We start from the raw sequence: 24,259 nt of genomic DNA, 5'->3' as shown, positions 1-24,259 counted from the left end.
TGAAAGGTACAGCCAGAGCTTGATAGCCATTCGTTTTCACCAATAAACAATTCCTGCGGAAGTGGCCAATACGCTGTGACTCTAAAGTGGAGGGTAGGGAAGGAGGCGGGAGTTGTTGTCGGGTGTGGGGAGGGTGACAGCTCGGCTTGGCAGCCAAGAAGGAACTGACGGGAGGAGGCTACAGGAAGCCGGGCAGGGTAGGGCTTGGCTGAGTGAAGCCCCCTCCCCCGAAGACTCGTGGCGCGATTTCCCCCCTCGGCGCGGAAGAAGCACAGCAACCCGTGGCTGTGTCCAAAGGCCCGAGCTCCGGGGTGTGGGGCTCGAGAGGAGGGCGAGGGCTTCTCGTCTCGGACGCTGTGGGGTGAGTCTCAAAGGGGGAAGGGGCTGGCTGGCTGGCTGAGCCAAGGGTTCAGTGGGAGAGGAAGGAAGGAGTGTTCTTGCCGGGGAAGAGGAGTACTATCATGGGGTCGGGTGCGTGCGTAAGTATGAAGCGGAGCGCCCGGGAAGACTGCTCTGGGGGGAAAGGAGGGGGAACTAGGGACGTCTGAGCACCGGAAGAAATAGGCGGCAAAGGGGTTAAACGCGAGACTGATCCCCAGGATGAACCCTGGGCGAGGAGGCCATGAGCGAGTTGTAGGATTAGGCCCTGGCTTCCCTTGGTCTGGTTAGGTGTTCCTAAACGAATGCTGCCAACTGGTTTGTTTTGTGGCTTTCCCTTGCATGAAACAAGTCAGCTAGTTGGCTTTTCAGAAAAATAGTAGTAGCTTATAATTGTAAAACATAGTTTTCACGATATACTTTAAAAGTGAATACATTTATTCTTCACAATATACCTTTCAGTGGAAGGTTCACACATGGGCCAGCATTATAGAGTGCCTGCTGAGGTCCATTGCCCAGCAGGGCCTCCTGGCTCTGTTCCTTCTCCTTGCAGCCTTCTTGCCTACTTTCTTCAAATGTATGACCAGTGACAAGAGCAAGGAGAAGGAGCAGTAACTTTCATTTGCCTTACCATCTTCTTCAGGGCAGTGGTGCAAATTGAGGAAGAGCCAGGGAATGGGCAGTGGTGACAGTGGCAAGGAGGTGGACCCTGTGCATCTGTCATGGGAATCCCCAAATCTGGAACTGACACTAGGTTCACAGTCTTTATATCTTTATGCTGGTGAATCCAGTATATAATTTGAACGTTTGGTAAACTGCAGGCTTTTCTGTTACAATTGTTCTAGTATCGATCCATTCATTATTATTTTTAGTGCACTAACATCAGCGCTTCTCCTCATTTATCCTTCTTAAACCCTTGACGACTTTATCCTTCTTCCACACAATTAGACACATGAACTGATGCATGGGATATTTTAACAAAAGTGGAAAGTACAAGTCAAAACCACAGTTCTTCAATTTTGTATGGATCAGGTCTTTGAGAGCTAATTTTGTATACATTCAACCCTAAAGTTTTTGTTTTAAGGTTACCAATGTCAAACCTGTTCATGTTCATCTCCAAGAGCCTGGATCTGGAGATAGCAACAACAGCCAAAACTGCCTGGTAAAACTTCTCACATTCACCAAAGGTTTCCTGGAGATAAAGTTATCTAATGGTGCGATCCTATGTATATTTCAACAGAATGGAAGTGAATGGTGCCCATTCACTGTTACTGATGAACTTATGAAATAGAAATGGAAACAGAAGGAACTGGAAAAACGTTCAGCCCACATCACTGAGCAGCAAGAGTAAAAATAAAAATATGCATCCATTAATTTAAAAGTAGACTCAAACATCCAGGTCTTTAAGATCTGTTTAAAAACAGGGAAGAAGCAACACTCACATTCCACAAGAATGGGACCATCACAGAAAAGGCCATATCTCTTGTGCCCACCATCCTAATAGATCTTATTGGCAAGTATATGAATAGGACCTCAATTTAAAGATGATCACTATCACTTTAAATTGGGCCTGGAAAAACACCAGTAACCAGTGCAGTGGGACAGAATTATTGTTATATGTTCTGATCACCTAATTCCTGCAGACATCTGGGCAGTGGCATTCTGCACCAACTTAAGTTTGTGAACCAACTTTAAAGGTAGCACTATAGAAAACATATCACAATAATCTGCACTTCCATAGATAATGTTGTGTCCAGCAGAATAACGAAGCTGTGTGCTTGGTTATTTTCGGGAAGTGCAACCCATCCAACACTAGTTTCACACCTCGATCCAGATGAGCAGGTTTCCCCACACACAGTAATTCTGTCTTATCTGTATAAAGCCACAGCTTGTTTGTTCTCATCTATCCCAAAACTGCCTCCTCCTGGTTTGTGGTCCTTAGGATTACAGTTCCTATCATCCTCTGTATCTCAAATAGTAGAAGGGCTGCTCAAAAGCAAGCAGAGGTGTTTCAGAACCTGCAAAATTGGCTTGCAGGAATCCTTGGTAATCACATCTTAATCTCCAAGGGTGAGCAGGAAATTGCAAGGCTGCCATTAGATAACTTTTCCAAATCTTTTCACATAGCTTTATGTCTCTTGTGCACACATGATACTGCACTCTCTTGCTACCATATACTCTAATTCCTCTACATATCTAGCACTGTGAGTTCAGTTCCATATGCTAGCATAGCTCTTAGTCCCACATGTTGCTGTCTGTCTTTTACTACCTGCTTTAGTTCCTGAACATACTTATTTCTTGTGGGTAGCACAACATGTACTCTAAATACGTCTTTAACACAAGTGCACACATATTCAGTACTGTTCTATCCTAGTGACTAGTACTTGGACTCCAAAAGCCCCTTTTGAAAACTTAAGATAACTTCACCTATGCTTGGGGGACTTGGGAATTCCACTTCTCCTGTGTTATATGTCAATCCGGAAAGTCACAAAACTTTAGGCTAGATGGCTGAAAATCCTCAAGTCAGTGTTTGTATGAAATACTGCATTCAGCCCTTTAGATCCTAGCGGAAAGGAAGGTTGCTTAATTTATTTATTTATTTATTTATTGCATTTATATACCGCCCCATAGCCGAAGTTCTCTGGGCGGTTCACGTAACTGTAGTTCTTCAAGAGGTTATTTGTGCATTCACACACATGCTTCCTGCCTAAACTTAGTTTTGGAAAATTCCCGATGAAGGTTCTGCACAGGCCCAATATGTGTGAAAAACATAGACCACAAAGAGCAACAGCTTTGTACTTTAGTACTGATTCTTTTGTCCCATTGCCCAGGGAATCCATATCAGTGTTGTAACTAGCCTAATTAACTTGTTCCAGACAATTTCTTTTTTATAATTTTAAAAAAACTTCTCATGACTGCTTCTATTGGATGATTCAGAGGAAGTCACAAACAAATAATGACTACTGTCTCAAAAAGAATTCTGTTTAAATATGTAGGCTGGGATACAAATCACCATACATCTATGTTTCTGGACCCTTCATGAGATACAAATGGCCATGCATGTATGTTTCTGGATCCACAGCAGCCCTTCATGGACCCTGAACAGCTTCTCCTGAAGTTTGGGAGACTCTCCGGAGTAAGTGATACAAAGGGCAATTTGCAATCCCCTCCCCCTGCATGAAGAAGCAGTTTCTGTTCATGCATGAAGCTTTTTGGATCTGGGACCTCATGGATGTGTATGCTAACGATGGGCCTTTGGCAACAAAATGCTTGTTAACCCCAATGCCTGCAATTGGGGAATATGCATTGTTATGCTACTTCATTTTCAGGAAGTTTGCAGTCACTTGTGACAGATTTACACAAGAAGCACTATCCCTAACAAGAAGCATATTAGTAATTTTAAAAGTCAGGTGTTCCTCTACTGAATATATTTTGGGCTGTGTTAGGTTTTGAAGACCCATATCCTCATGAAGGTTACCCTTATATACAAATTCCAATAGAATAGTAAGAAAATGTTTCTCTTGGTAAAAATGCAATCTCCAAAGCTGCTGCTTTAACTTTGCCCTTTGTATCTTCTCCAAGGTAGGTGCAGACAGAGTTCCTCTGCTTTAGAATGAATAAATAAATACAACTCCCATGCCAAGAGAGGCTTCATACACTCTTCAGATTATCCTTGAAAGTGGTTTCTACTGAAGTTTTGATTAACAGAGTTTAAACATTGATAGATTCTAGGGGCAAAATTAAACTACAAAGTTAAGTCAGTTTTATACCATTTTAACTTGACATGGCTTCCTTGAAAAATTATGGGAATTGTAATTTGGTGAGTGTATATGAATTCGTAGCTTGTAGAATAGGTAAATGAAGATTACTTCTCAAAGGGTTTCCTGAGTAATAAGCTGTTTTAAATGTTAAAAAACTAAGACAACAGAGCATTAATAATACTATTGTTTTTCAAACATATTCAGGAAGCTGATAAGAGAAGACAGGAAAATGTTGAGTGATGCCTTTGTTTTTAAATTTTCATTTTGTCAGTCGCTGTAAAGCAGGGGTGGGCAACATATTACTCCTGCTGCTCCCCAATGTGGCCCCTCTTACCGTGGGGAGGAAATGGTGTCTGTAGCACTATAGAGCATTATAAAGTCAAATTTAGCTTGTTTGCAAGCTAAAATACGACCCTTAGCTTGCAAGTAAGCTGAATTTGACCCTTTTGGTGCTCTGTAGCAGCTACAGATCCATTTTTTCTAACTAAACATTTATTCATTTTTGGGTCACTCCACAGAATGCGGCTAACAAAGGGTTGAACAAGTTATTACTAGTAGTCATCCTGAGTGGTATTGGTATGACTTGTTTTTTAGTGATTGTACTATTGGCTTCTTCTGGCTTTTGATGATATTTAACAATATACATTTATAATTTCCTAACTTTCTCAACATGATATTCTGCTAATTAATCCTAATATTAATACCCTTTATTATACCATAATTGTTACTTAAATCCCAAATTGGTAAGCATTTGTAGTAATCGGGAGGTGGACTGCTTATATTTGTACTGTATTTGGACTGGACTTGTTTACAGTACTAAATTTTACAAATTGTTTTATATTGATAATTATAAAGTGTTAGCCATGGGAATAATAACGCAAAGACATTTTTTTAATACTATTTTTATTGATTTTCAAGTAAGGACAAATACAATAAACACAGAGTAAAAGAAAACACTCAACAACAATATAAATGTTCCCACAGCACCACTATAAAAAAGCATGGGTGTTCATTCCTTCAATAAACACTTGGTACAGAAAAAGATGCAGGTTAAGTTAGAACCTCTGACCAAAAGGATTCCTGAGTCATTGGGGGTCTAGGTTCGCCAGGATTCATATTAATAAATGTGAAAAAGTCCAACCAGTTTTCCACAAATGTGTCTGATGTTATTTCTCCTCTTGCTAACCTGCTATAATTGCTTAAGAGCAGAAGAGAGCAAATAGTCCAGATGTTATTAGACTGCAGTTCCTATTATCCCTTTCCATTGAGCATACTGGCTGGAGCTGATGAGAGCTGGAGTCCAACAACATCTTGAGGGCCACAAGTTCCCACCTTTGCTGTGCATCCTCATTCATGTGGACATGCAACTTGCATGTATACGGCTCTAACAGGTCTTTAGTTGTGTGGTGCACACACAGTGGATTTATACACTATGCTCTTATGAATACCTTCTTCTAAATTAGCTTAAAGTTAATTTAGCTTAAACACTTTTTAAAGTTCAAATGCATAGACTTTTTTTTTTTTTACAGATTTTTGTTCTGAAACCACACACACTTGCACATTCATTACAGAAGAGAAAAGCAGCTTGGTTCGTACACTCACCCCCTAACAAATGGGCCAGCATAGCAGTTCTAATAGCCCTAACAGAGCTATTAGTGCTATATATATGCTTGCATAAATAAATATCCAGAATTGCAATTAATTCACTAGCATCGCTGCATGGCAATAAAATACAAGCTCAAAGTTCTTTCCAGATAGAAAGTAGCTCTCTAGCTGCTGTGGTGATTCATAAGAGAAAAGTAGAGGGAAAGAGTTTTTGTTTTTAGAGTGTGTACATCGGTATATCTAAATCCAGTCTTAAATTGTGTTAAAGTCAAAGAAAAGCTGAGGGATTTCTACAGAGCTAAACTTATTGGTTACCCTCAACTTCATAAGGTAGTAAACCAACAACTTGTTCTTATTCTGTTCAGACATAGTGACAGTTGTTCATATTTGCTGAATCATTGGTGGGAAAAAAATTAAATTCCTCTTCGTGGTGAAAATTGCAGAATGGTGTTTCTTATCATGTATTTCTCACTATCACCTTCAAATGCCTGAATGCTAAGACATCCTTAGGCAATCTATAGGAGTTCCTGTTTTTGTTTGCAAACAGGAAATGCAGTTGGAAAAGCCCTAGTACAAGGGAAGTATTGCATTGCATTCTTGGCTAACTTCTCAGTAGCAGGTATCTTGCGTTGGAAGTATTACTTTGTTTTTCTTTCTATTCTGATTTATTAGTTATGTCCAAGTGAAAGAGATTCCCTTTTCAAGTGTAGACAGTTGAAAAGAAGAAAACACATTCAAACTGGAAAATCTGTATTTTTGACATTGAGAATGAATTATGAGGCTTAGCCCAATGTAGAAGAATGAAGTCCACCTCAGCTGAAGTTGAGATTCTCTTTTATATATTAGTTTTCTACCATTTTTGCTTCCTGTGCTCTGTATTTGTCCCTGGTAATAACTAGTAAACTATTGAGTTTTAAAAGTGTTGCTTGTCTAAACAGTTAGGTGCCTCCTTTTTCATCTTATTTTCTCCCCCACCCACCCACGATTTTTGCAGCCTCTTCTTTAGCAGAGCTGCTTCGATGTAATGGTCCCACCTACCTGGTCTTCAATACAATATCCTGAAGGTTAGCTACCTTGCCCTTCCCTATATCAGATTCCCAAATAAACAGTAAGCCATATCATCTGTCATTTTTACTTTGCAATTTGGTCTGTGAATGTTTTATTGGTCAATATTTGTAGTAGTAATCTTTATTGTCCTTGGATTCAAATTGCTTTCTTCAAATATATGCCAGTAAACCTCTTTAATGAAAACAACTAACCCTAACCCTAAAAAGAACTAAAATATGTTTCCCAAACGTATTTAGGAGAAGTTTGTTTAACTTGAACTCTTTGTAAGAAATTCCAGAATAGCAGCCATGTTAATCTGTACCAGAAAAAAAGATAAATTATTGAGCCCTGGGTCTGGCCTCAATTCCCAGAAACTGAACAGTCCTATGGCCCTCTAGACAGTGTCTAGTGACCATAGGATTGCACCCTTCTTGTAGTATGAGTTCTCAAGGACTTGTGAAAATAGTTGATATGTATACTCATGCTGTCTAGTGGAGGATAAAATCAAATTAACAACTGGGAACAAAAGATAATGAGAATACATTAAACACATTTTGATAGCTATGGTGCTAAACATAATCATGCGCCGTCTAAGCATTATTGGGAGCATCAAAGAATTTCTACTAAACAGTTGCCATAAAATTAATATGAATAAAGTTTGTTAATTGAGAAACTACTTGTAGTGAGATGATGATGATGATGATGATGATGATGATGATAATAATAATTTCTTACCCACCTTTTCCTTTGGATCGAGGTGAGGAACAACATTAATACAACAATACAATATAAATCAAATGCATAAAACTAATTAAAGAGCATATAAAACCAATACAATATTAAAATAACAAATCAGGGCATCTTAAAATTCTTAAGTACCCATAACCTTAAACAGGTCCTAAGAAACAGTTAAAAAATCTGCTAATGAAATAATCTTTGTAACCCACCCTTAATTTTGGATTTTGATTCATATCCAACTTCTGGTTGTATCAGAAATTAGAATATTGCAATGTTTCTTGTATGCAAATACATACATGTAGAGTCTTATTGAAGTGAGCGTGATGATGGGAAGGAGCAGGGACATTCATTTGAGAATTACTATTATTATTATTTATTTATATGCTGCCTTTCTATAAAATATATCAAGCTGGCTTACAAAATATATGACCATAATGTAAAAAAAAAAAAGCACAAAAACAATAAAATCAGCAGAAGCAATTTGGAAAATTGAAAGTTAGCAACAGCTTAAAAAAAACATTAGGAAAGTAACTCATCAAAACGTCACTGGGATAAAACTATCTTCACTGCCTGAAAGCAACAAAGGGGCTAGATGAAACACTCTTTCGTGATTGTTCCAAAATTGGGTGCTACAACTGAAAAAGCCCTTTCTCGGGTATACATCTGCATTTCTAATGGTGGAGGAACCAAAAGCAGGAGAGCAAAGGCAGACTAATAATTGAGTCTAATAATTAGACTAATAATTTAGACTAATAATTTGTCCCATGCTGGGACAAAGGCAGACTAATAATTAGTCTGTCAGGCAGACTAATAATTGAGATATTCTAGTCTTAGGCCATTTAGAGCTTTAAAGGTCAAGACCAGAACCTTGAATTGTACCCAGAAACAATTGGTGTGATCTGATTGTTTTGCTCCTGTCAGAACTCTAGGAGCTTCATTTTTGGCAACTGCATTGTTCAGTCAGTGTAATACTGAAAGGATAAATATGAGATGTTTTGATAGGCCTATTGGAAAATGGATTCTCTGTTTGTTTATGTTTTGCTAATATGTTCTCAGTTGAATTGTTTATGATAATCTTGTATGTTTTGACATTATTGTGAGCTGTTTGGACATGACTTACCATGGAAAGGTGACATATAAGTAAACAATTATTGTGAGTTTGAAACTTCTAAACTGTCTTCAGGGGCAGCCCACATGTAGTGCACATTATGTTAGAGCATGAATGACTAAGGCTAGGTCTGGTCTCAGTAGCCTAAGATAAACTTTCTATCAGACCAGTACTGTATGTGTCTGGTAGTATGAAGCGATTGGGTGACAGGATTTTGCTTTGCAAAAATATTTAGCAAGATGTTTCTCAGAACACTGAATGTAGGAAAAGATTTCAATAAGCTCCATTTTCATACGCATGTCCTCAAATTAATGTTGATCTATTTCTTTGGTAGATTTGTCATTTGCTTTTATTGTACACCCCTTCAATATGTATGCATGAGCTACTGTGGTAAACTTTTGTGGGAGTTGAAGATTAATATTTGAAATGTCTGCTTTCGGTATCAAAATAGAACTGAGAAACTTCTCACGAGTTGTTTCTGAGGAGGAAATTAATTTTGTCAAGAATTGTGAGAGGGCTTATACAAAGTATTTTAAATATTAAGAACTCTGCAAGGGGGATTCAGCAAAAACAATGCAATAAGACTAATGGCCCCGGAGTATCCCCCTCATTCATGTGGGTCTCTCTCCCACATCATATTTCCTAGGTCCACCTTCTGCCTCATTAAGTCTAAGGGGTGGGTTTGTACATCATTCTAAACCACCCTGGAGGATAAACCACCCTGGATTGGTTGTTTGCTCGCCAACCCTAGAAGATTGGTTGACCAGATGCTTGGCAGGACCTTGTTCTTCCTCAGTCCTCCAGCCTACTACTTGCATATATCCCAGTGTCCTTTGCGTAGCAGCCTATCTTGTTTCCTTGTCCCTACAGCAGGAAACTACCCTGGCCTCCTCCCTGCTCCAAACACCATGCCTTTTCAAAGCACTTACTTCATTCGCCACCAGTGCTTTGGAAGTGCGCCACCAGTGCTTCGGAAGAGTACAGAACCACTTCTCTGCTGCAACATACAAGGAAATTCACATGGCAAGACTGCACGTAGCAGACAGGTGGTTCTGCACTCTTGCACACTTGCAAAAGACCAGCGGAGGAAGGGCAATCCTATTTGCATACTCCCAAAGCTCTGATAAAATATTTTTTTAAAAGTGGCGACTGAGTTATGGTCCTTCCAAAGTGCTGTTTCGGCATCAGTGGAGGGGCAGTCACTGGGAAGGGAGGCTGGCAGCGGCGGCGGTAAGATCACGAAGAGTAGCAAGGGCTTTTTTGGTGGCTCTTACAAATTGCTCTGTAACTGCTAGAAGAAGCCATGCTGGGACAAAACGACAAGCCATCCTGAGTACAAGTCACTCTCAAGAACAAGCCATTCTACCCTCATAAATGTGGTGTTTATCAGTGCACAAAAGGAATAGGATTAAATACAAAAGAAATAGGATTAAATATCACATACATAATGAAACAAGAGAGTTTTAATGTTGAAGTGTAGAATACCTTTCCTACAACTTGAAAATACTTGTGAAACTGCAAAACATCTATCACACCTTGACTAAAATCTGATTGTGCCACCAAGGACCAGACGAAATTGCCTTATGTGCTAGATTCAGGCCAAGGAGGTTGCCAGTTAACCATCTTTTCTGTAGGGTATATTTTGCATGGTTTTTATTTTGTGCTAAGCAAAATCTGCTCCAGGGGCTTGGAACTCTCTAGAGCAGGTTTTCAGGGGGCTGAAGAGGGAATGTAGAAAAGGAGAAAGTCCAGTTGTGCAAGCAGACTTAAGCTTGTCTGACATTGGCTTCCAATGTCAGAATGTCTTTCTGGAACATATTTTCAGGGGAGTGCAGAAGAGGGAGAAAATCCTGTTATGTGAGCAGACTTATGCTCAGGTGACGTTGGCTTCCACCCAATGTAAATACAAAATGGAAAAACAATTTTTCCTTTTAAAAAAAAGTACTTAAAATACAATAGATAAATGAAGACCAGTTGAGGGAAATCAAGGACAAATCAAATAAACTGCAACATAAGAACTGTGGTCTACAGACAAATAAAATATTCTCCTGTTTTTTGTCAATACTCTGTCTGGACTTTTGCTGTGTTACTCATTTTCATGAATGCATCATGAATTCACATTTACAGCATCATCACAGAGAGGGAAATCACATTTGCTTACCTTTGCTTCTCTGCCCGTGTGTTTGTCCCCTATTACTTCCTCTTTTGAAAGAGGAAGTAAACAACTTACACATGGCCCATTCAGTGGGCCATTTTGATCCCACTGCTTTTCTTGCTCACAGCAGGAAATAGCAGCAACTTCCGTCTTTAAAAATAAGTTGGACTTACTGGGGTGCTTTTTTTTGTTGCGCAAAGAAGGCTAGAAGGGCCAGGAGGCACGTGAAAAGCTGTGAGTACCCAGCAACGAGCATGAAACAAAATGCTCATCTGATGGAGCTCTGAATCCCAAAGTGTTATAGACTGCCAGGCACAGGGAGTTGTCTTGGAGAGCAAAATTGTTGGATTGACTTTTTTCTTCCTTTTCTTTTTTCTTCTGCTTGCTATTCAAAACATTCAAAATGTCCAGTAAAGACAAATGGATTTAAAGTTACCACTAAATCTATTGAAAACATTTAAGAATTGTATTAAAGAGTTTCCCCTTCTATTGAAATCATGTGTTAAAAGCACAGGAAGCAACAGCTTTTATTTCCTTTGTTTGGTCCCAGCTGCTGCATTTGCTCTATGAAGAATGTGTTTTGCTGTGAGGAAGGAGGTAACACTTGCCATGATCCTAGCTGCTGCAGTTGCCTTTCTGATTGGGCCTCCAAAAAGTATTTGTACTTTCCTGAAAGGCAGCAGTAGTGGTCAGTTGAAGGGAGTCTTGGATTAGTAGATTTTTAGCTTTTTCATTCTTGCTAGGATCAGGAAAGCAATAATTCCCCTTTTTTAAATGGAATATTTTCTTTGATGGATATTTACAATTTGTGGGATTAAGGGAAGAAACTGATAAAGTTTCATTGGGTGAGAAAATGGAGCTGGGCACAGTTTAGTCTCTCCTCAAGCCTTTGTTTGACTAATCACGTAGAAGTGGAAAACTTCATTTAAACTGCCTGTACTGTTGGCATGATTGAACGTGGTTCATATTACATTTGTCAATTTTGGATTTTAAAGCAGGGATGGGCAACTTGTTTTGGCTGACAACTCCCATCAGCGCTTGCCAGTATAGCCAATGGTGAGTGATGACGGTGTCTATAAACCAAAATATCTGGAGAGCCACAAGTTGCTTCTCCCTGCTTTAAGCAATGAACACAACTCCTGTAAGGACTATTTTATTATGGCTTTGACATATATAATAGTCCTTGTCATGGATTGTTCTGTTGATGGAATTTTTAAAATGCAGTTTTCTGTTCTTTGCTTTGAGATCTGAGAATTAAGCTTATAGTAAATATAATGTGACAGTTCTTACCACTTTTCTCTAATGTACTACTTGAAATTGGTCAGGATTCTGCCATTGTAAATAATACATTATTTGTTACAGAAGAAATCCCCTTGTTTGTGAATAATTGGATATTGGAAAAGAAGTGTTAATCATGGCTGAGTTGTCACCACAAGAAATTCAACTGAGAGCTCATCAGGTTACAGATGAGGTAAATCTCTTCACAAATTGAGTATTGTGTTCCGTCAGTGCTTGTGTATTCAAAGGTAGCCTTAGATTAAGGAAAGCTGTTTAGGATATAGGAAGCCCACTCACAGTGAATTCCGGAGCGATCCTATGCTCTCCAAACAGTGATTGGGAGGGGCATAGGATAGTCTGGTTTTCTAGCTTCAACCTCGGAGCCAGAAAACCACCCTCCACCCCTCCTCCTCCCCTTTGTAGCTGGCATGGAGAGAACTGTGTTGGCTACTTCTTTGTGCTCAGAAAATGTAGTGTGGAGATGGGGGGGGAAAGGGGATGTTCACAGGGAAGGAAGGAGACCAGGGCAGCTGTGATACAATGTATCCTATGGCCACCACAGCCTCCTTCCTCCCCCCTCCAAGCCAACGATGCTACAAGGGCAAAATCACCCATCTGGCAGAAATGCAGGGCTGTTGAAGCATGGAGGCGAAGATTGCCTCCACTGTCTCCCCACCCTGCATTGAATACTTGCCAGTCCCCGAGTTCAGAGGCTCCTGGCGATCCACATAGAATTGCACTCTTAGTGTTCAAAAATAATGCCCCAAATAGTTTTTATACTATTGGAAAAAAGATCTGTCATATAGCTTTTAATTTCGAAAGCAAAAAATACTGATTTGAGAATATTGCTAACTGAAGGGAGCACTGGAACCCAGTTGTATAGTTTCAGAAACAAGGGTATACCACAATGCTAAATTACTTGAAACAGTGTGAACCATGTGTGATTGTGAAATATTTTTAAATGTCTGCATGCCTGAAAATAAGTCTTGTGTTTCTTTTAGTCTTTGGAAAGTACAAGGAGGATTCTGGGCTTGGCCATTGAGGTAAGGAAGAGCTTAAGGTTTTTTGCGGGGGAGGGGAAAAACAAATCAAATTGTCTAAGAGCAGTTCATTCCTGCAGTTGCTTCAACAGCTGTTGCTATTTTAAATAGTGTGGGTACATTTCTCAAGTCTATGTAGAAGAGCTCTGTGATGAAAATGAGCAGAACAGTGACATTGCAACTTGAATATTTATGGTGTGCTGTATATAGTCTTGATAAGTTCAAAATTAACTCTTAAGATACTTGAATCCTCACTGCAAATCTTTTAAAATGTTCTGTACATCTTTCATCACAACTAAAAATTGTCCTTCAGATTTACTTAGTGCTAATATAAATACAGTACTAGTGAATACTTTTTGTTTTATGGAATTGTTTAATAGAGTTTCCGTAGAATGGATCATTGTGTTTCAAACATTTGGGTCCAATTCTAGCCCTGGATCTTGCTGGTTTTGTATTACCTATTCATATTTTTCCCCTTCCTTACAGTCCCAAGATACAGGAATCAAAACCATCACCATGCTAGATGAACAAGGGGGTGAGTTGCACATGTGTGATGTAAAACAATGTGACAAGTTGGATAATAAAATATTCATTTATTGTGGTTAGAATATTTTACTTCAGTAAAAAAAAAATCTGGGAATATCAGTAATTCAATTCAGATGGGGATAAGGGTATCACCCACATGCATGCTAGTGGCTTTCAAAAAATGTTTCTCTTTCAGCAAATTCAAAATTGCTTTTTAATGTATTTCCCCAGCTATTTTATGAGAAGCATTTTGAACCTTAAAGGTTCCTATCTGAGAAGGGAGCATCTTGCAACATTTAAAATCCCTAACCTTTTATTTTTCTTAATACTTTCTTTTAGAACAGCTAAATCGTATAGAAGAAGGCATGGACCAGATAAACAAAGACATGAAAGAAGCTGAGAAGAACTTGACTGAGCTCAACAAGTGTTGTGGTCTGTGTGTCTGTCCTTGCAATAGGTCAGTTAAAAGCAGGTTGATAAAGTGCTTTTTCAACAAAAATATCCACCCATTGGGAAATATTCAGAAGTTCAGAGATGGGAAAGTTTTCACTGGTGTGCTATAGAATCATAGAATAGTAGAGTTGGAAGGGGCCTATAAGGTCATCGAGTCCAACTCAATGCAGAAATCTACTCTAAAGCATACCTGAGAGATGGTTGTCCAGCTGCCTCTTGAATGCCTCTAGTGTGGGAGAGCCCACAACCTCCCTAGGTAACTAGTTCAACTGTCATACTGCTCTAACGGTCAGGATGTTTTTCCTGATATCCAGCCGGAATCTGGCTTCCTGTAACTTGAGCCCATTATTCCCATGTCCTGCACTCTGGGATGATCGAGAAAAGATCCTGGCCCTCCTCCAACTTTTTAAATATTTCAAGAGTGCTATCATGTCTCCCTTCAATCTTCTCTTCTCCAGACTAAACATGCCCAGTTGTTTCAGTCTCTCTTCTTTGTTTCCAGACCCCTGATCATCCTGGTTGCCCTCCTATAGACTATTTTTCTTTTTCTCTGTATAGTGGGAAGGGAGGCTCTAAAATTGAAATATTAGAAAATGTTTGAATCTGGTGCTATGTAGTGGGAAAAATAATAGTAACAGCACTAGTTTGGATCATCTTTAAAACTACCATTATGATTTTTTGAGAATGTATTGATCAGTGCTAGTATAAATTGGTATTGTTAAAATATTATTATTATTATTATTATTATTATTATTTATTTATTTATTTATATAGCACCATCAATGTACATGGTGCTGTACAGAGTAAAACAGTAAATAGCAAGACTCTGCCGCATAGGCTTACATTCTAATAAAATCATAGTAAAACAATAAGGAGGGGAAGAGAATGCAAACAGGCACAGGGTAGGGTAAGCAGGCACAGGGTAGGGTAAAACTAACAGTATAAAGTCTGCACAACATCAAGTTTTAAAAGCTTTAGGAAAAAGAAAAGTTTTTAGTTGAGCTTTAAAAGCTGCGATTGAAGTTGTAGTTCTCAAATGTTCTGGAAGAGCGTTCCAGGCGTAAGGGGCAGCAGAAGAAAATGGACGGAGCGGAGCAAGGGAAGTAGAGGCCCTTGGGCAGGCGAGAAACATGGCATCAGAGGAGCGAAGAGCACGAGCGGGGCAATAGTGTGAGATGAGAGAGGAGAGATAGGAAGGAGCTAGACCGTGAAAAGCTTTGAAGGTTAACAGGAGAAGTTTATATTGGATTCTGAAGTGAATTGGAAGCCAATGAAGAGATTTCAGAAGAACACTTAGCTAATGTAGTAAAACTGTAGAATTTTTTCCAGTTGGTGGACTGGGGCAAGAAATCACACTCACAGGCAGTTGGAGCAACTTGGGAACATTGTGGTATACATATTAAGTATCTGATTTCTTTTTTCTCCTTTTGCTATCACATTCTCACTTTTTTCTCTCTAGCTTGTGTCTGGTCTTTTGTGATCATTCCAAATATTATTATTTCATTTATATCTGATAGTGGAAGCTTCTTTAATATTCTTGACCCCTCAAATAGTCACTAGGGCAAGTAGAGGAGGAGAAACAGGACGGATTTGGAGGGGGCGAACTAATGAAATACTTTCTTTTCAGTTCCCAGAGCTACATTATGTTGTCGCTTTCTGCTAATAGTCCTGCGATGGTCTAGTCTTAACACAAGTGGTGAATATAGCATTCACAACATGAATTATTTTAATTTTCTTGTCCCTGGGTTAAGGTTAAAGCGAAGTTTTTTCTAATCACAGAAATAATCCCCGCTATCCTTTGAAATGGTTTATTTGCTAACAACTATTTCTGTTTGCTTGCCTTACTGTTCACTCTTTTCTTGTTCTCTCTCCTAACCACCCCACTTTTCCTTGCTTAATAAAATGAAGATTTAACACCAGAGGTTGGATTCGTTTAACTGGTCAAAGTGGACTTTAGGAAAAGTTCAATCTTATGAAACAGCCTGTACTGTTAACCAGCTGCCTGAAGGTGATGTTCTAACTGGGTGCATGTGTGCATGTGCATGTGGTCTTAACATGCAAGCAGTCTTGTGATGATCCATATTTGTGTTGTATCTGTGCCATGATGTTTGTAGATCGTGTTATATATTATGACTTGATTAATCAGAAACAGTTGTGACTTCTACGATGCTAGTAGTGGTTGATATTCAGTTGTATCTACTGGATTTTTTTTTAGGAAATTAGGGGTTTTCTGTCAAATTCTGTTCAAGTAAATATTGGAATTAGAAAATGAAATTTTGCATTAAGAAGTTACTTTCCCCTGTAGAAGCACAACAATTATGCTATATACAAGTTTGTCAGATCATCAGTGGTTGTATGAATTTCTCCATACAATGTTGGAATTGTGATTCCTGTTGATATCCCACTGTTCTGTGTCCTAAATATTCTACTAGAAGATACATGGATTATTTCTTTCCTAACCATAAAATATGATTTTACAGTTCATTTTAAATATTTAAGCCATTGTTGATGCGAGGGTTGAGTTGTAAGAAATTATTTCTGATATCAACAGTAGCACATGAACTTCATAAAATATAGCATATGAACATCATAAAAATAGAACCTTCATATGGGATTGCTAATGTAAGATCACATGGCTTAAAATCCACTTTGGATATTGCATTTTTAGGTGCACACAGAAAAAGCTTAGTGCAAGTGTAAGAAACATGCTTGAAAACATGTTATTAGAGTAAAATCATAGGAAGTCAGGACTGGTTGTGGCTCCCTGGGGCAAACCTGGATTTATTACTAGTGTCATGTGTGAAACAACTCTTCGTTCTACTTATGATAGAACCTTTCACAATAGTTAAAACTTTGTATCTGTGTGGTTAGATCTAATTGAGAATAAATTTGCTTTTTTGTAGAACAAAGAATTTTGAGTCTAGTAAATCATACAAAACAACTTGGAGTGATGGTACAGAGCATTCAGATGGTCATATAGTGTCTAAACAACCGGGGCGTGTAACAGACTATCAGCAACAGACCTCAGGAGGAACGACTGGAGGATACATAGCAAGGTGAGATGCTTCATCTCCTGCCCACTGCGGAATATATTTGCATTTGAAAAGTGTGAGGAGAAACCTATCCTGTGTAACCCATGAGAGACTATTCTGAAAAAATGTTTTTAAGACTTCAGTGTCTGTAGGTCATAAGATCACTTTCTGATTCAAATTTTCAAACTTTTTAGAAAACTCAGTTGCTGAAAATCATGGTTCTAAAAACTTGAGGTATGTGACATTCAAGAGGAAGGAATTTGTGACTTCTTAACAGGTTTCTCCTGTTATCCATTCAACAGGATAACAAATGATGCCAGAGAAGATGAGATGGAGGAAAATCTAACTCAGGTGGGAAGCATCTTGGGAAATCTGAAAAATATGGCTTTGGACATGGGTAATGAGATTGATTCACAAAACAAGCAAATAGACCGGATAAACGACAAGGTAAGAACCAAGAATCTTGCTGTCTTAACCTTGGCAGACCTAGTGCTGAGATGGGCAATTCAACATGTCCTCTGGGCCACAGGGCTAGGTTGTAGCCAGATTCCTCAACTTTGACAACAGGTTCTATCCCTTTGTGTGGATAAGATAAATCCTTGCACCCAAGGCATGACTCTGTTAGCCAAATAGGCATAATCCATAGCAAACTCCTGTGGTTGTGGTTGTCATTACACAAGGAAACAGTGATAACCGCTTGTTACCCACAATTGATGTTTGATGTGGAAAATGAGAGAACCTTGCCTTCCTGTTGCACGATAAATAGGGGAGGGGAGGGCAGCCTGTGAAAGCTCAGGCTCCTCCTGCAGACCCTACCCAAGCCCCGCCGTTGCTAGAGGCTTTGTGAGGAGACTTGGAGAGAAATTGCCTTATGACTAACAATAGAAGTCCTCCACAATGGAGTCTGAGTGAGATGCAGGTGAATCCCCTTGTTATCACTGATAGGAGATAACAAGCGGATTAGGGGAGCAGTGGCTTTGCCTGTTCTGTGTCCTCTCCCCAATGAGAGAAGATACAGGGCAGGCAAAGCCATTTCCCTGCATAAATAAATAATAAAAAAAATGTGGGCATTCTCCCATGGGAGAAGACCTATGTGCAGCAACACTGATTCCCTGCAGATGTACCAGGAAGATCATCATTATGACATGCCTGCTGGGTACCAAATGGTGTCGGGGTTAAAGTCACTCCTCCTGATGCCATTTGCTGTCATGATTAGGCCTGTTCCCCTTAGGCTGGGGGAAGGAGTTTCAGGTGATCAATCAGAATCAGATTCTGAAGCAGAAGAGACAGCACCAGAAACATTCCAGCCTATACGGGGAGTGGAGGAGGGGGCTTTCACGGGCTCTTCTCCAGCTGGGAATAAACTTTCTTCAGATATTATCTCTGAAAGTATATAATAATAATAGTAGTAGTAGTAGTAGTAGTAGTAGTAGTAGTAGTAGTTACCCGCCTCTCCCTCTGGATCAAGGCTGGGTACAACACAAATAAAAACACCATAAAATACATACAACTAATTCAAACGTTTAAAACCAGTGCATCATTAAAAGCAGCACACTATTAAAAAAAGGCATCTTAAAATTCAACTGGGTAGGCCTGCCGGAAGAGATCAGTCTTTATGGCTCTCTTAAATTCTGGAAGACTGTTTAGTTGACGAATCTCTCCCAGCAAGCCATTCCACAAACTGGGAGTGGTAGAAAAAAAGGTCCTCTGGGTAATAGTTGTCAGCCTTGTTTTTGTTGGCTGGAGTAAATTCTTCCCAGAGGACCTGAGTGTGCAGGGCGGATTGTACTGGAGAAGGCGATCCCGCAGGTAGCCTGGACCCAAACCATGTAGGGCTTTAAAGGTGATAACCAACACTTTATACTTCACCCGGAAACTGATTGGCAGCCAGTGAAGAGATTTTAAGACTGGTGTAATGTGGTCCCCCTTACGTGTACTGGTGACCAACCTGGCTGCCATATTTTGAACTAGTTGAAGTTTCCAGACTAGGCACAAAGGTAGCCCTATGTAGAGCGCATTGCAGAAGTCAAGCCTCGAAGTTACCAGCACATGCACTGGTAAACAAAACACAGTCTGTGGGAAATCAGTATTCTTCCCAGGGGGAGGGCACTGAAAAGCTAGCTGATCCTAGAGTATGCCGCAGACTAAAGGAAAGTGAGAGAAGGTCGGCCTGGCTAGCTTCTCGCCAAAGACTTCTACAGAACCAGTCTCCCTGAAGTCAAAGCGTTGAAAGGACAATTCTTGAAAGGACAATTGTCTCGCTTAGTTTGCATAGTTTTGCCTAGCGGAAAGTTGGACTCTCTTCAGGTGGGAAGAGATGTTTATTGCCTGAATAAAGCTTTGTGGATTACGTGGCAGACCTCTTTATTGTTTCCTAGTAAGGCAAGAGGTTTTGGGAAGCACAACATTCAGCCCACCCCATTCAGGTTGCCTGCCCCTGGGTTAAGGAATCAGTTGGGATTCTGCCTTCATTCATTACATGTTACATTCCAGCTTAGAAGGCATGCCTTAGATTTGTAATGCCCAACCCCCTCAAAACACTTTGAGAAGAAGAAGAAGAAGAGGAGGAGGAGGAGGAGGAGGACTGAAAGAGAAGAATATTTGCATAAAATTGTCATTGAAAGCAGCCTCTGTTTAACCCTGTGCTGGTATTGGTTTTTATCAGTGTTACTGATAAGTGATGTGGTATCATAGTGACAGAGCCTCGTGTGGCGCAGAGTGGTAAGCGGCAGTTACTGTAGCTGAAACTCTCCCCACAGCCTGAGTTCGATCCCAGCAGAAGCTGGTTCTCAGGCAGCCGGCTCAGGTCGACTCAGCCTTTCATCCTTCCAAGGTCGGTAAAATGAGTACCCAGCTAGCTGGGGGAAAGGTAACTGCGACTGGGGAAGGCAATGGCAAACCACCCCACTACAAAGTCTGCCAAGAAAACGTCAGCGAAAGCAGGCGTGCTTCTAGGAGTCGGCAATGACTCAAGTGCTTGCATGAGAGGTTCCTTTCCTATCATCATAGTGACAAGTAGCATGATCTAAAAGCTGGAAGCTGAGAAGCCTGATTCAGACCTACGCTCAGCTATGAACTCACTTTAGTATCCTTGTGTTACACAAGGGTAAATCTAGTCTATCTTTCTGCCTTAACTTTCCCTTTGCTCAGGGTAAGACGGAGGTGGTAGTATTGACCACCTGAGATTACGTATGTGAAGCACTTTTAATATTTAAGAGTGCTATATAATTCCTAACAATTTAATAATATAACAATTTCTGGCCACTAAACATATAAATGCATAGGAAGATTTTGCAGTGCTTTTGGAAAACATTGCACTTCATTTGCTGGAGGAAGTTATACAAAATGATGGGAAAGGCCCCAAGAATTTTTTTTCTCGCAGCAAGACATGAGGAAGGAAGCTGTCTCATACAAGCCTTTAATAGGTTAAAATGAGAAAGTTGCATTTTGCTTTGAACACTTCAGGAGGTAAGCACGGATCCTGAAATGCTGGTGCAATGTTCAGTTAGTGGCCAACAGTAATGACTGGCCGCCACATCATTCAGGGTCCCACGCATCTCCCCCAATACTTTCCCTATTCAGAATGCCTTAATTTGTAAATTGAATTTGCCCTACATACTGTATGAGTTTAGGGAGAGAGAAGCTCTTCTACTCAAATGGCTTCATGTGCTCCTTAACAACTCTCTTTTGCTTCCATAATATCAAACCTATTCTGGGCTGGCTTTTAAAGAAATAGTGGCACAGCATGTCTTGACACTCCCCCCCCCAATCTTTCTAGTTTACTAGCAATCTTACACTGTGTTTTCTATTTCAGGCTGAAACCAACAAAGACCGTATTGAGCAAGCCAATGTAAAAGCCAAAAAACTTATTGACAACTGATCGTCTGCTGCCAGTTCTTCATCCAACTGAAAATGTATTTCAGTCTACAAATCTCCTCAATTTCCAAAGAAGAAGAGCTAGTAGGACTCAGAAGGGGAAACAAAGCAGGACACCATTATATGGCTTCTTTGTTGCACGTCTACAGACTGAAAATCCAGGAAAGCAGCACAACAGAAACTCAGCTTTCTTACCCCTTTCCATATCCTCAGGGCTTCATTTTCTGGCTAGGTATCTTTCCATAGTACCTCCCTGCCGCCCCTCAATTCTGCTTTATTCCCCCTTTTGCAGTTCAATATAGCGTGTGAGGCAGCAAAGAAAAGGATGCACTCACTGGATTTAATTACCTCACTTATATTGCATGTCATCACTGAAATAGTAGATGAATGATTTTCATGAACTGTCTTTTTTAATTAACTGCCCCTAATTTTTACAAAGCACTCAATTTCACTACCAAATCTTACATGATGGCATGGGCTGAGAACATTTTCTTTTCTTTTCTTTTGATTGGAACATGTGGTTTAGTAGCTGCTACTTTTGAGTACAGGGCTCTAAAGCACATGATTGTTAATATACAAGATATACATTGGAGAAGAATACACTTTCGAGCCAGAGAGCATTTCTTGTTTGGAGATAGAGGGGATGTGTAGTCACACTATGATTCCCTACCTTTTTTTAAACAAACCTATATAGTTGGTACATGTGACTGTTGCAGAACCTTTAGGTGGTTTATTCCCCACTTTCACCCCAAATGATTGGGGTGTTTGCTACCAGCCCTAATCTTTACTCCTTCAAGATGCACTATATAGTGGTCTGAGGGATTTGGAAAAAGTAGGTGACACACAACACTTGAGCTCATGTCCCTCTGGTTGACCATTAAGTGCACATGGAGTGCTTTTGTGGGATTACAAGCAGAGCACCTCCAAGGGTAGAGTCCTTTGCAAATTAACATAACTTTTCTGAAACATCCTGAACTTACACTCATTTTTAAAAAAGTCTGTATTTTTTGGACACAAAAACTAATATTGTTGAAGAGATCTCAGTGTGTGAGCATTTTTCAGTGTCCTATCAAAAGCAAAGTTTACTAAAGTTATGTACAGAGTTTAAGTCTAAGTGAAAACTATTTTGTAATGCTATTTTCTAAAGAAATGTAAACTGAAGAGGATGATTCATCTTGCTAAGTACCAAAACCCTACAACTGGAGAACAGCATTTGGGGATATTTATTAAAAGTATGTGGGATTTCTAGAAATAAATCAGAAGCAGAGCACAATCTAGATTCCAATGAGGAAAAAAGCTATGCTTGTTGTAGTGAGTTAACATTTGCTGCTGCTTGGCAAGACTCACTTCAAGAGTTGTTTTGGATACTCACCTGAATACAATGTGCACGCACATGATTTTCTTCAGGTAACTGTCAAATTACAAAATACAGTTGCCTCACATCTTCTAGCTGGAACCATATTTATATTCAATCTTCAAAGTTGTATTGAAATGTGTGGGAGAGTAAATCAGTACTGAAACATCTTTGCATCTGTCTTTGTCATGTAAAGTGTCGCTTGGCAATAGCACAGGCCTACACTACAAACTGTGATCCACTGAGTGAACGCCGTCTATTAGCCATGTATTGTGCCTTCTAGGTGCTTAGCTGCACTGCATTTTCTAGTCTTGGACACATGGCAAAGCTAGGAGCCCATGGGGAACTATCATACACAGCTGCTAGTAGACTGCACAGTTTAGTGGGTTACAAGTTGTACAGGCCTGCTGTAGTAATAAATTAGTTTGTAGTAATCACTTCAATTCATTCCTGTTTTAGGATTAAGGTATTTGATTTAGCTTTCTTGTCACATGTCTGTAGGAGTCACTTAATTACAATTCTATGAAATTCTCAAGCTTTCTGAAGAAAGCTTTAGTTCAGTTCTAATTAAGAATTCACCGAACATGGTTTTTTCTCAGAAATTGACTTTTGTACTGTTCAATATGTTAATCTAAATTGCATATTTTTAATCATAAGTATCTATGATAATTAGAGGTTGGAGAGCACTCTTACATGGTTAAGAGGAAGATATTCATGTATATTCTATTTCCAATTAAGTAGAAGTGCCTTGTGATGGTGGTTGCTGAAACAATCTTTGTTTTTAGGACCCACCAGAGAGAGCTCAAAACAAATTGGCGTATTATACTGTCACTTTTCTTTAATGTCAAGAAGATACCTCATTTTCCTTCCTCTCTATAAATCAGTTCCAATTGAGCCATACCTTTATTTTAATAAGATAAAGCTCAGTTTTGTATGTAAAGTCTTGTCAACAAGGTGTAAGGTGGCAGTTCTAGCTATGTAATGTAGAAACTGCACATACATTCTCAAATTAATAATTTGTTTACTGTATTAGTAAGAGAAACAAACCTTTAAGTAATACATGTTAAAAAATTTGGTGAAAATGGCAGAACACATTAAACTGTACTGCCCTGTGGAAGCAAAACAGTGAACTTCTTGAGCTCCAACATCTGTTCTTAATTTCACTACTAATGTGAGATTTATCAAACTACCATCACAGATGAGATGTTAAGAGTAAAATGCTGCTTTAATGCACATTTCCTCACTAGCTTCCGTGGAAACTTTGTACAACTTGTATAGCATTGTAACAAAGCACTTGAATATAGATAGCATAATTATCTTGTTATAATTGATGAAGATTTGTATTAAGGAACAGCTTAGTATCCCAGAGCAAACTGCTAGACACTGTCTGCCTTATTGTTTTGAATTGTAATAAAGTGAATGCCTCAGGTTTTCTTCATTATATTTGGTCTGAATAAATCTAGCTTATGAATGTCTTCCTCCAGCTCCCTCCCCCAAAGTATATAGTATTAATAATTGAAGTTGCTGCTATACTGTTGCACAAGAGATGCAGACCTGATAACTGATTTTACCTGTTCCCAATGGCTTCTTCACATTTAGGACATTTATCAAAACCAATGTCTACTGAATAATGTGACATGATGCAGTCACCTTGCTGATGCTAACTGGGTCTGGCTATGGTTAGTGCCTGGAAGAGAAACTTAAGAACCCCATCTATGCTACCTTTAGTTTCACGATGAAAGAAAGGCAGGTAATGAAAATGGAAGATTCAGTGCTCTGTCATTCTAAAGGTTCAACAAAAGTTTTGTTTATCATTCAAATATAGTTTAGAGTGATCTTTATGGAATTTTTGTACTGCAGTGAGTAGTATTGGAACAAGAATTATAGATGAGAAACATGACAGTGGAGG

The 24,259-nt window shown here is 39.4% G+C and overlaps 1 protein-coding gene across 3 annotated transcripts; it reads left to right on the top strand.

Annotated features, from left to right (window-relative positions):
* The first annotated feature begins 121 nt into the window (after positions 1-121).
* On the top strand, positions 122-23,791 carry SNAP23 (synaptosome associated protein 23). Of its 3 annotated transcripts, none has more exons than XM_063117663.1 (8): positions 122-361; positions 12,158-12,263; positions 13,072-13,113; positions 13,597-13,645; positions 13,975-14,092; positions 16,992-17,144; positions 17,423-17,567; positions 20,935-23,791. In XM_063117663.1, the coding sequence occupies exons 2-8, from the start codon at positions 12,207-12,209 to the stop codon at positions 20,998-21,000; spliced, it is 630 nt and encodes a 209-aa protein (XP_062973733.1). In that variant the 5' UTR covers positions 122-361; positions 12,158-12,206; the 3' UTR covers positions 21,001-23,791. The 3 variants fall into 3 exon arrangements, with proteins under 3 accessions (XP_062973733.1, XP_062973731.1, XP_062973732.1); XM_063117661.1 differs by having other exon boundaries at positions 12,155-12,263; XM_063117662.1 differs by having other exon boundaries at positions 122-365.
* Positions 23,792-24,259: the final 468 nt, after the last annotated feature.

Source organism: Elgaria multicarinata, chromosome 2 (genome assembly GCF_023053635.1).
Source record: "Elgaria multicarinata webbii isolate HBS135686 ecotype San Diego chromosome 2, rElgMul1.1.pri, whole genome shotgun sequence".
In the NCBI taxonomy this organism is placed as follows: Eukaryota; Metazoa; Chordata; class Lepidosauria; order Squamata; family Anguidae; genus Elgaria; species Elgaria multicarinata.
This window is presented reverse-complemented; position numbering and strand designations above follow the sequence as displayed.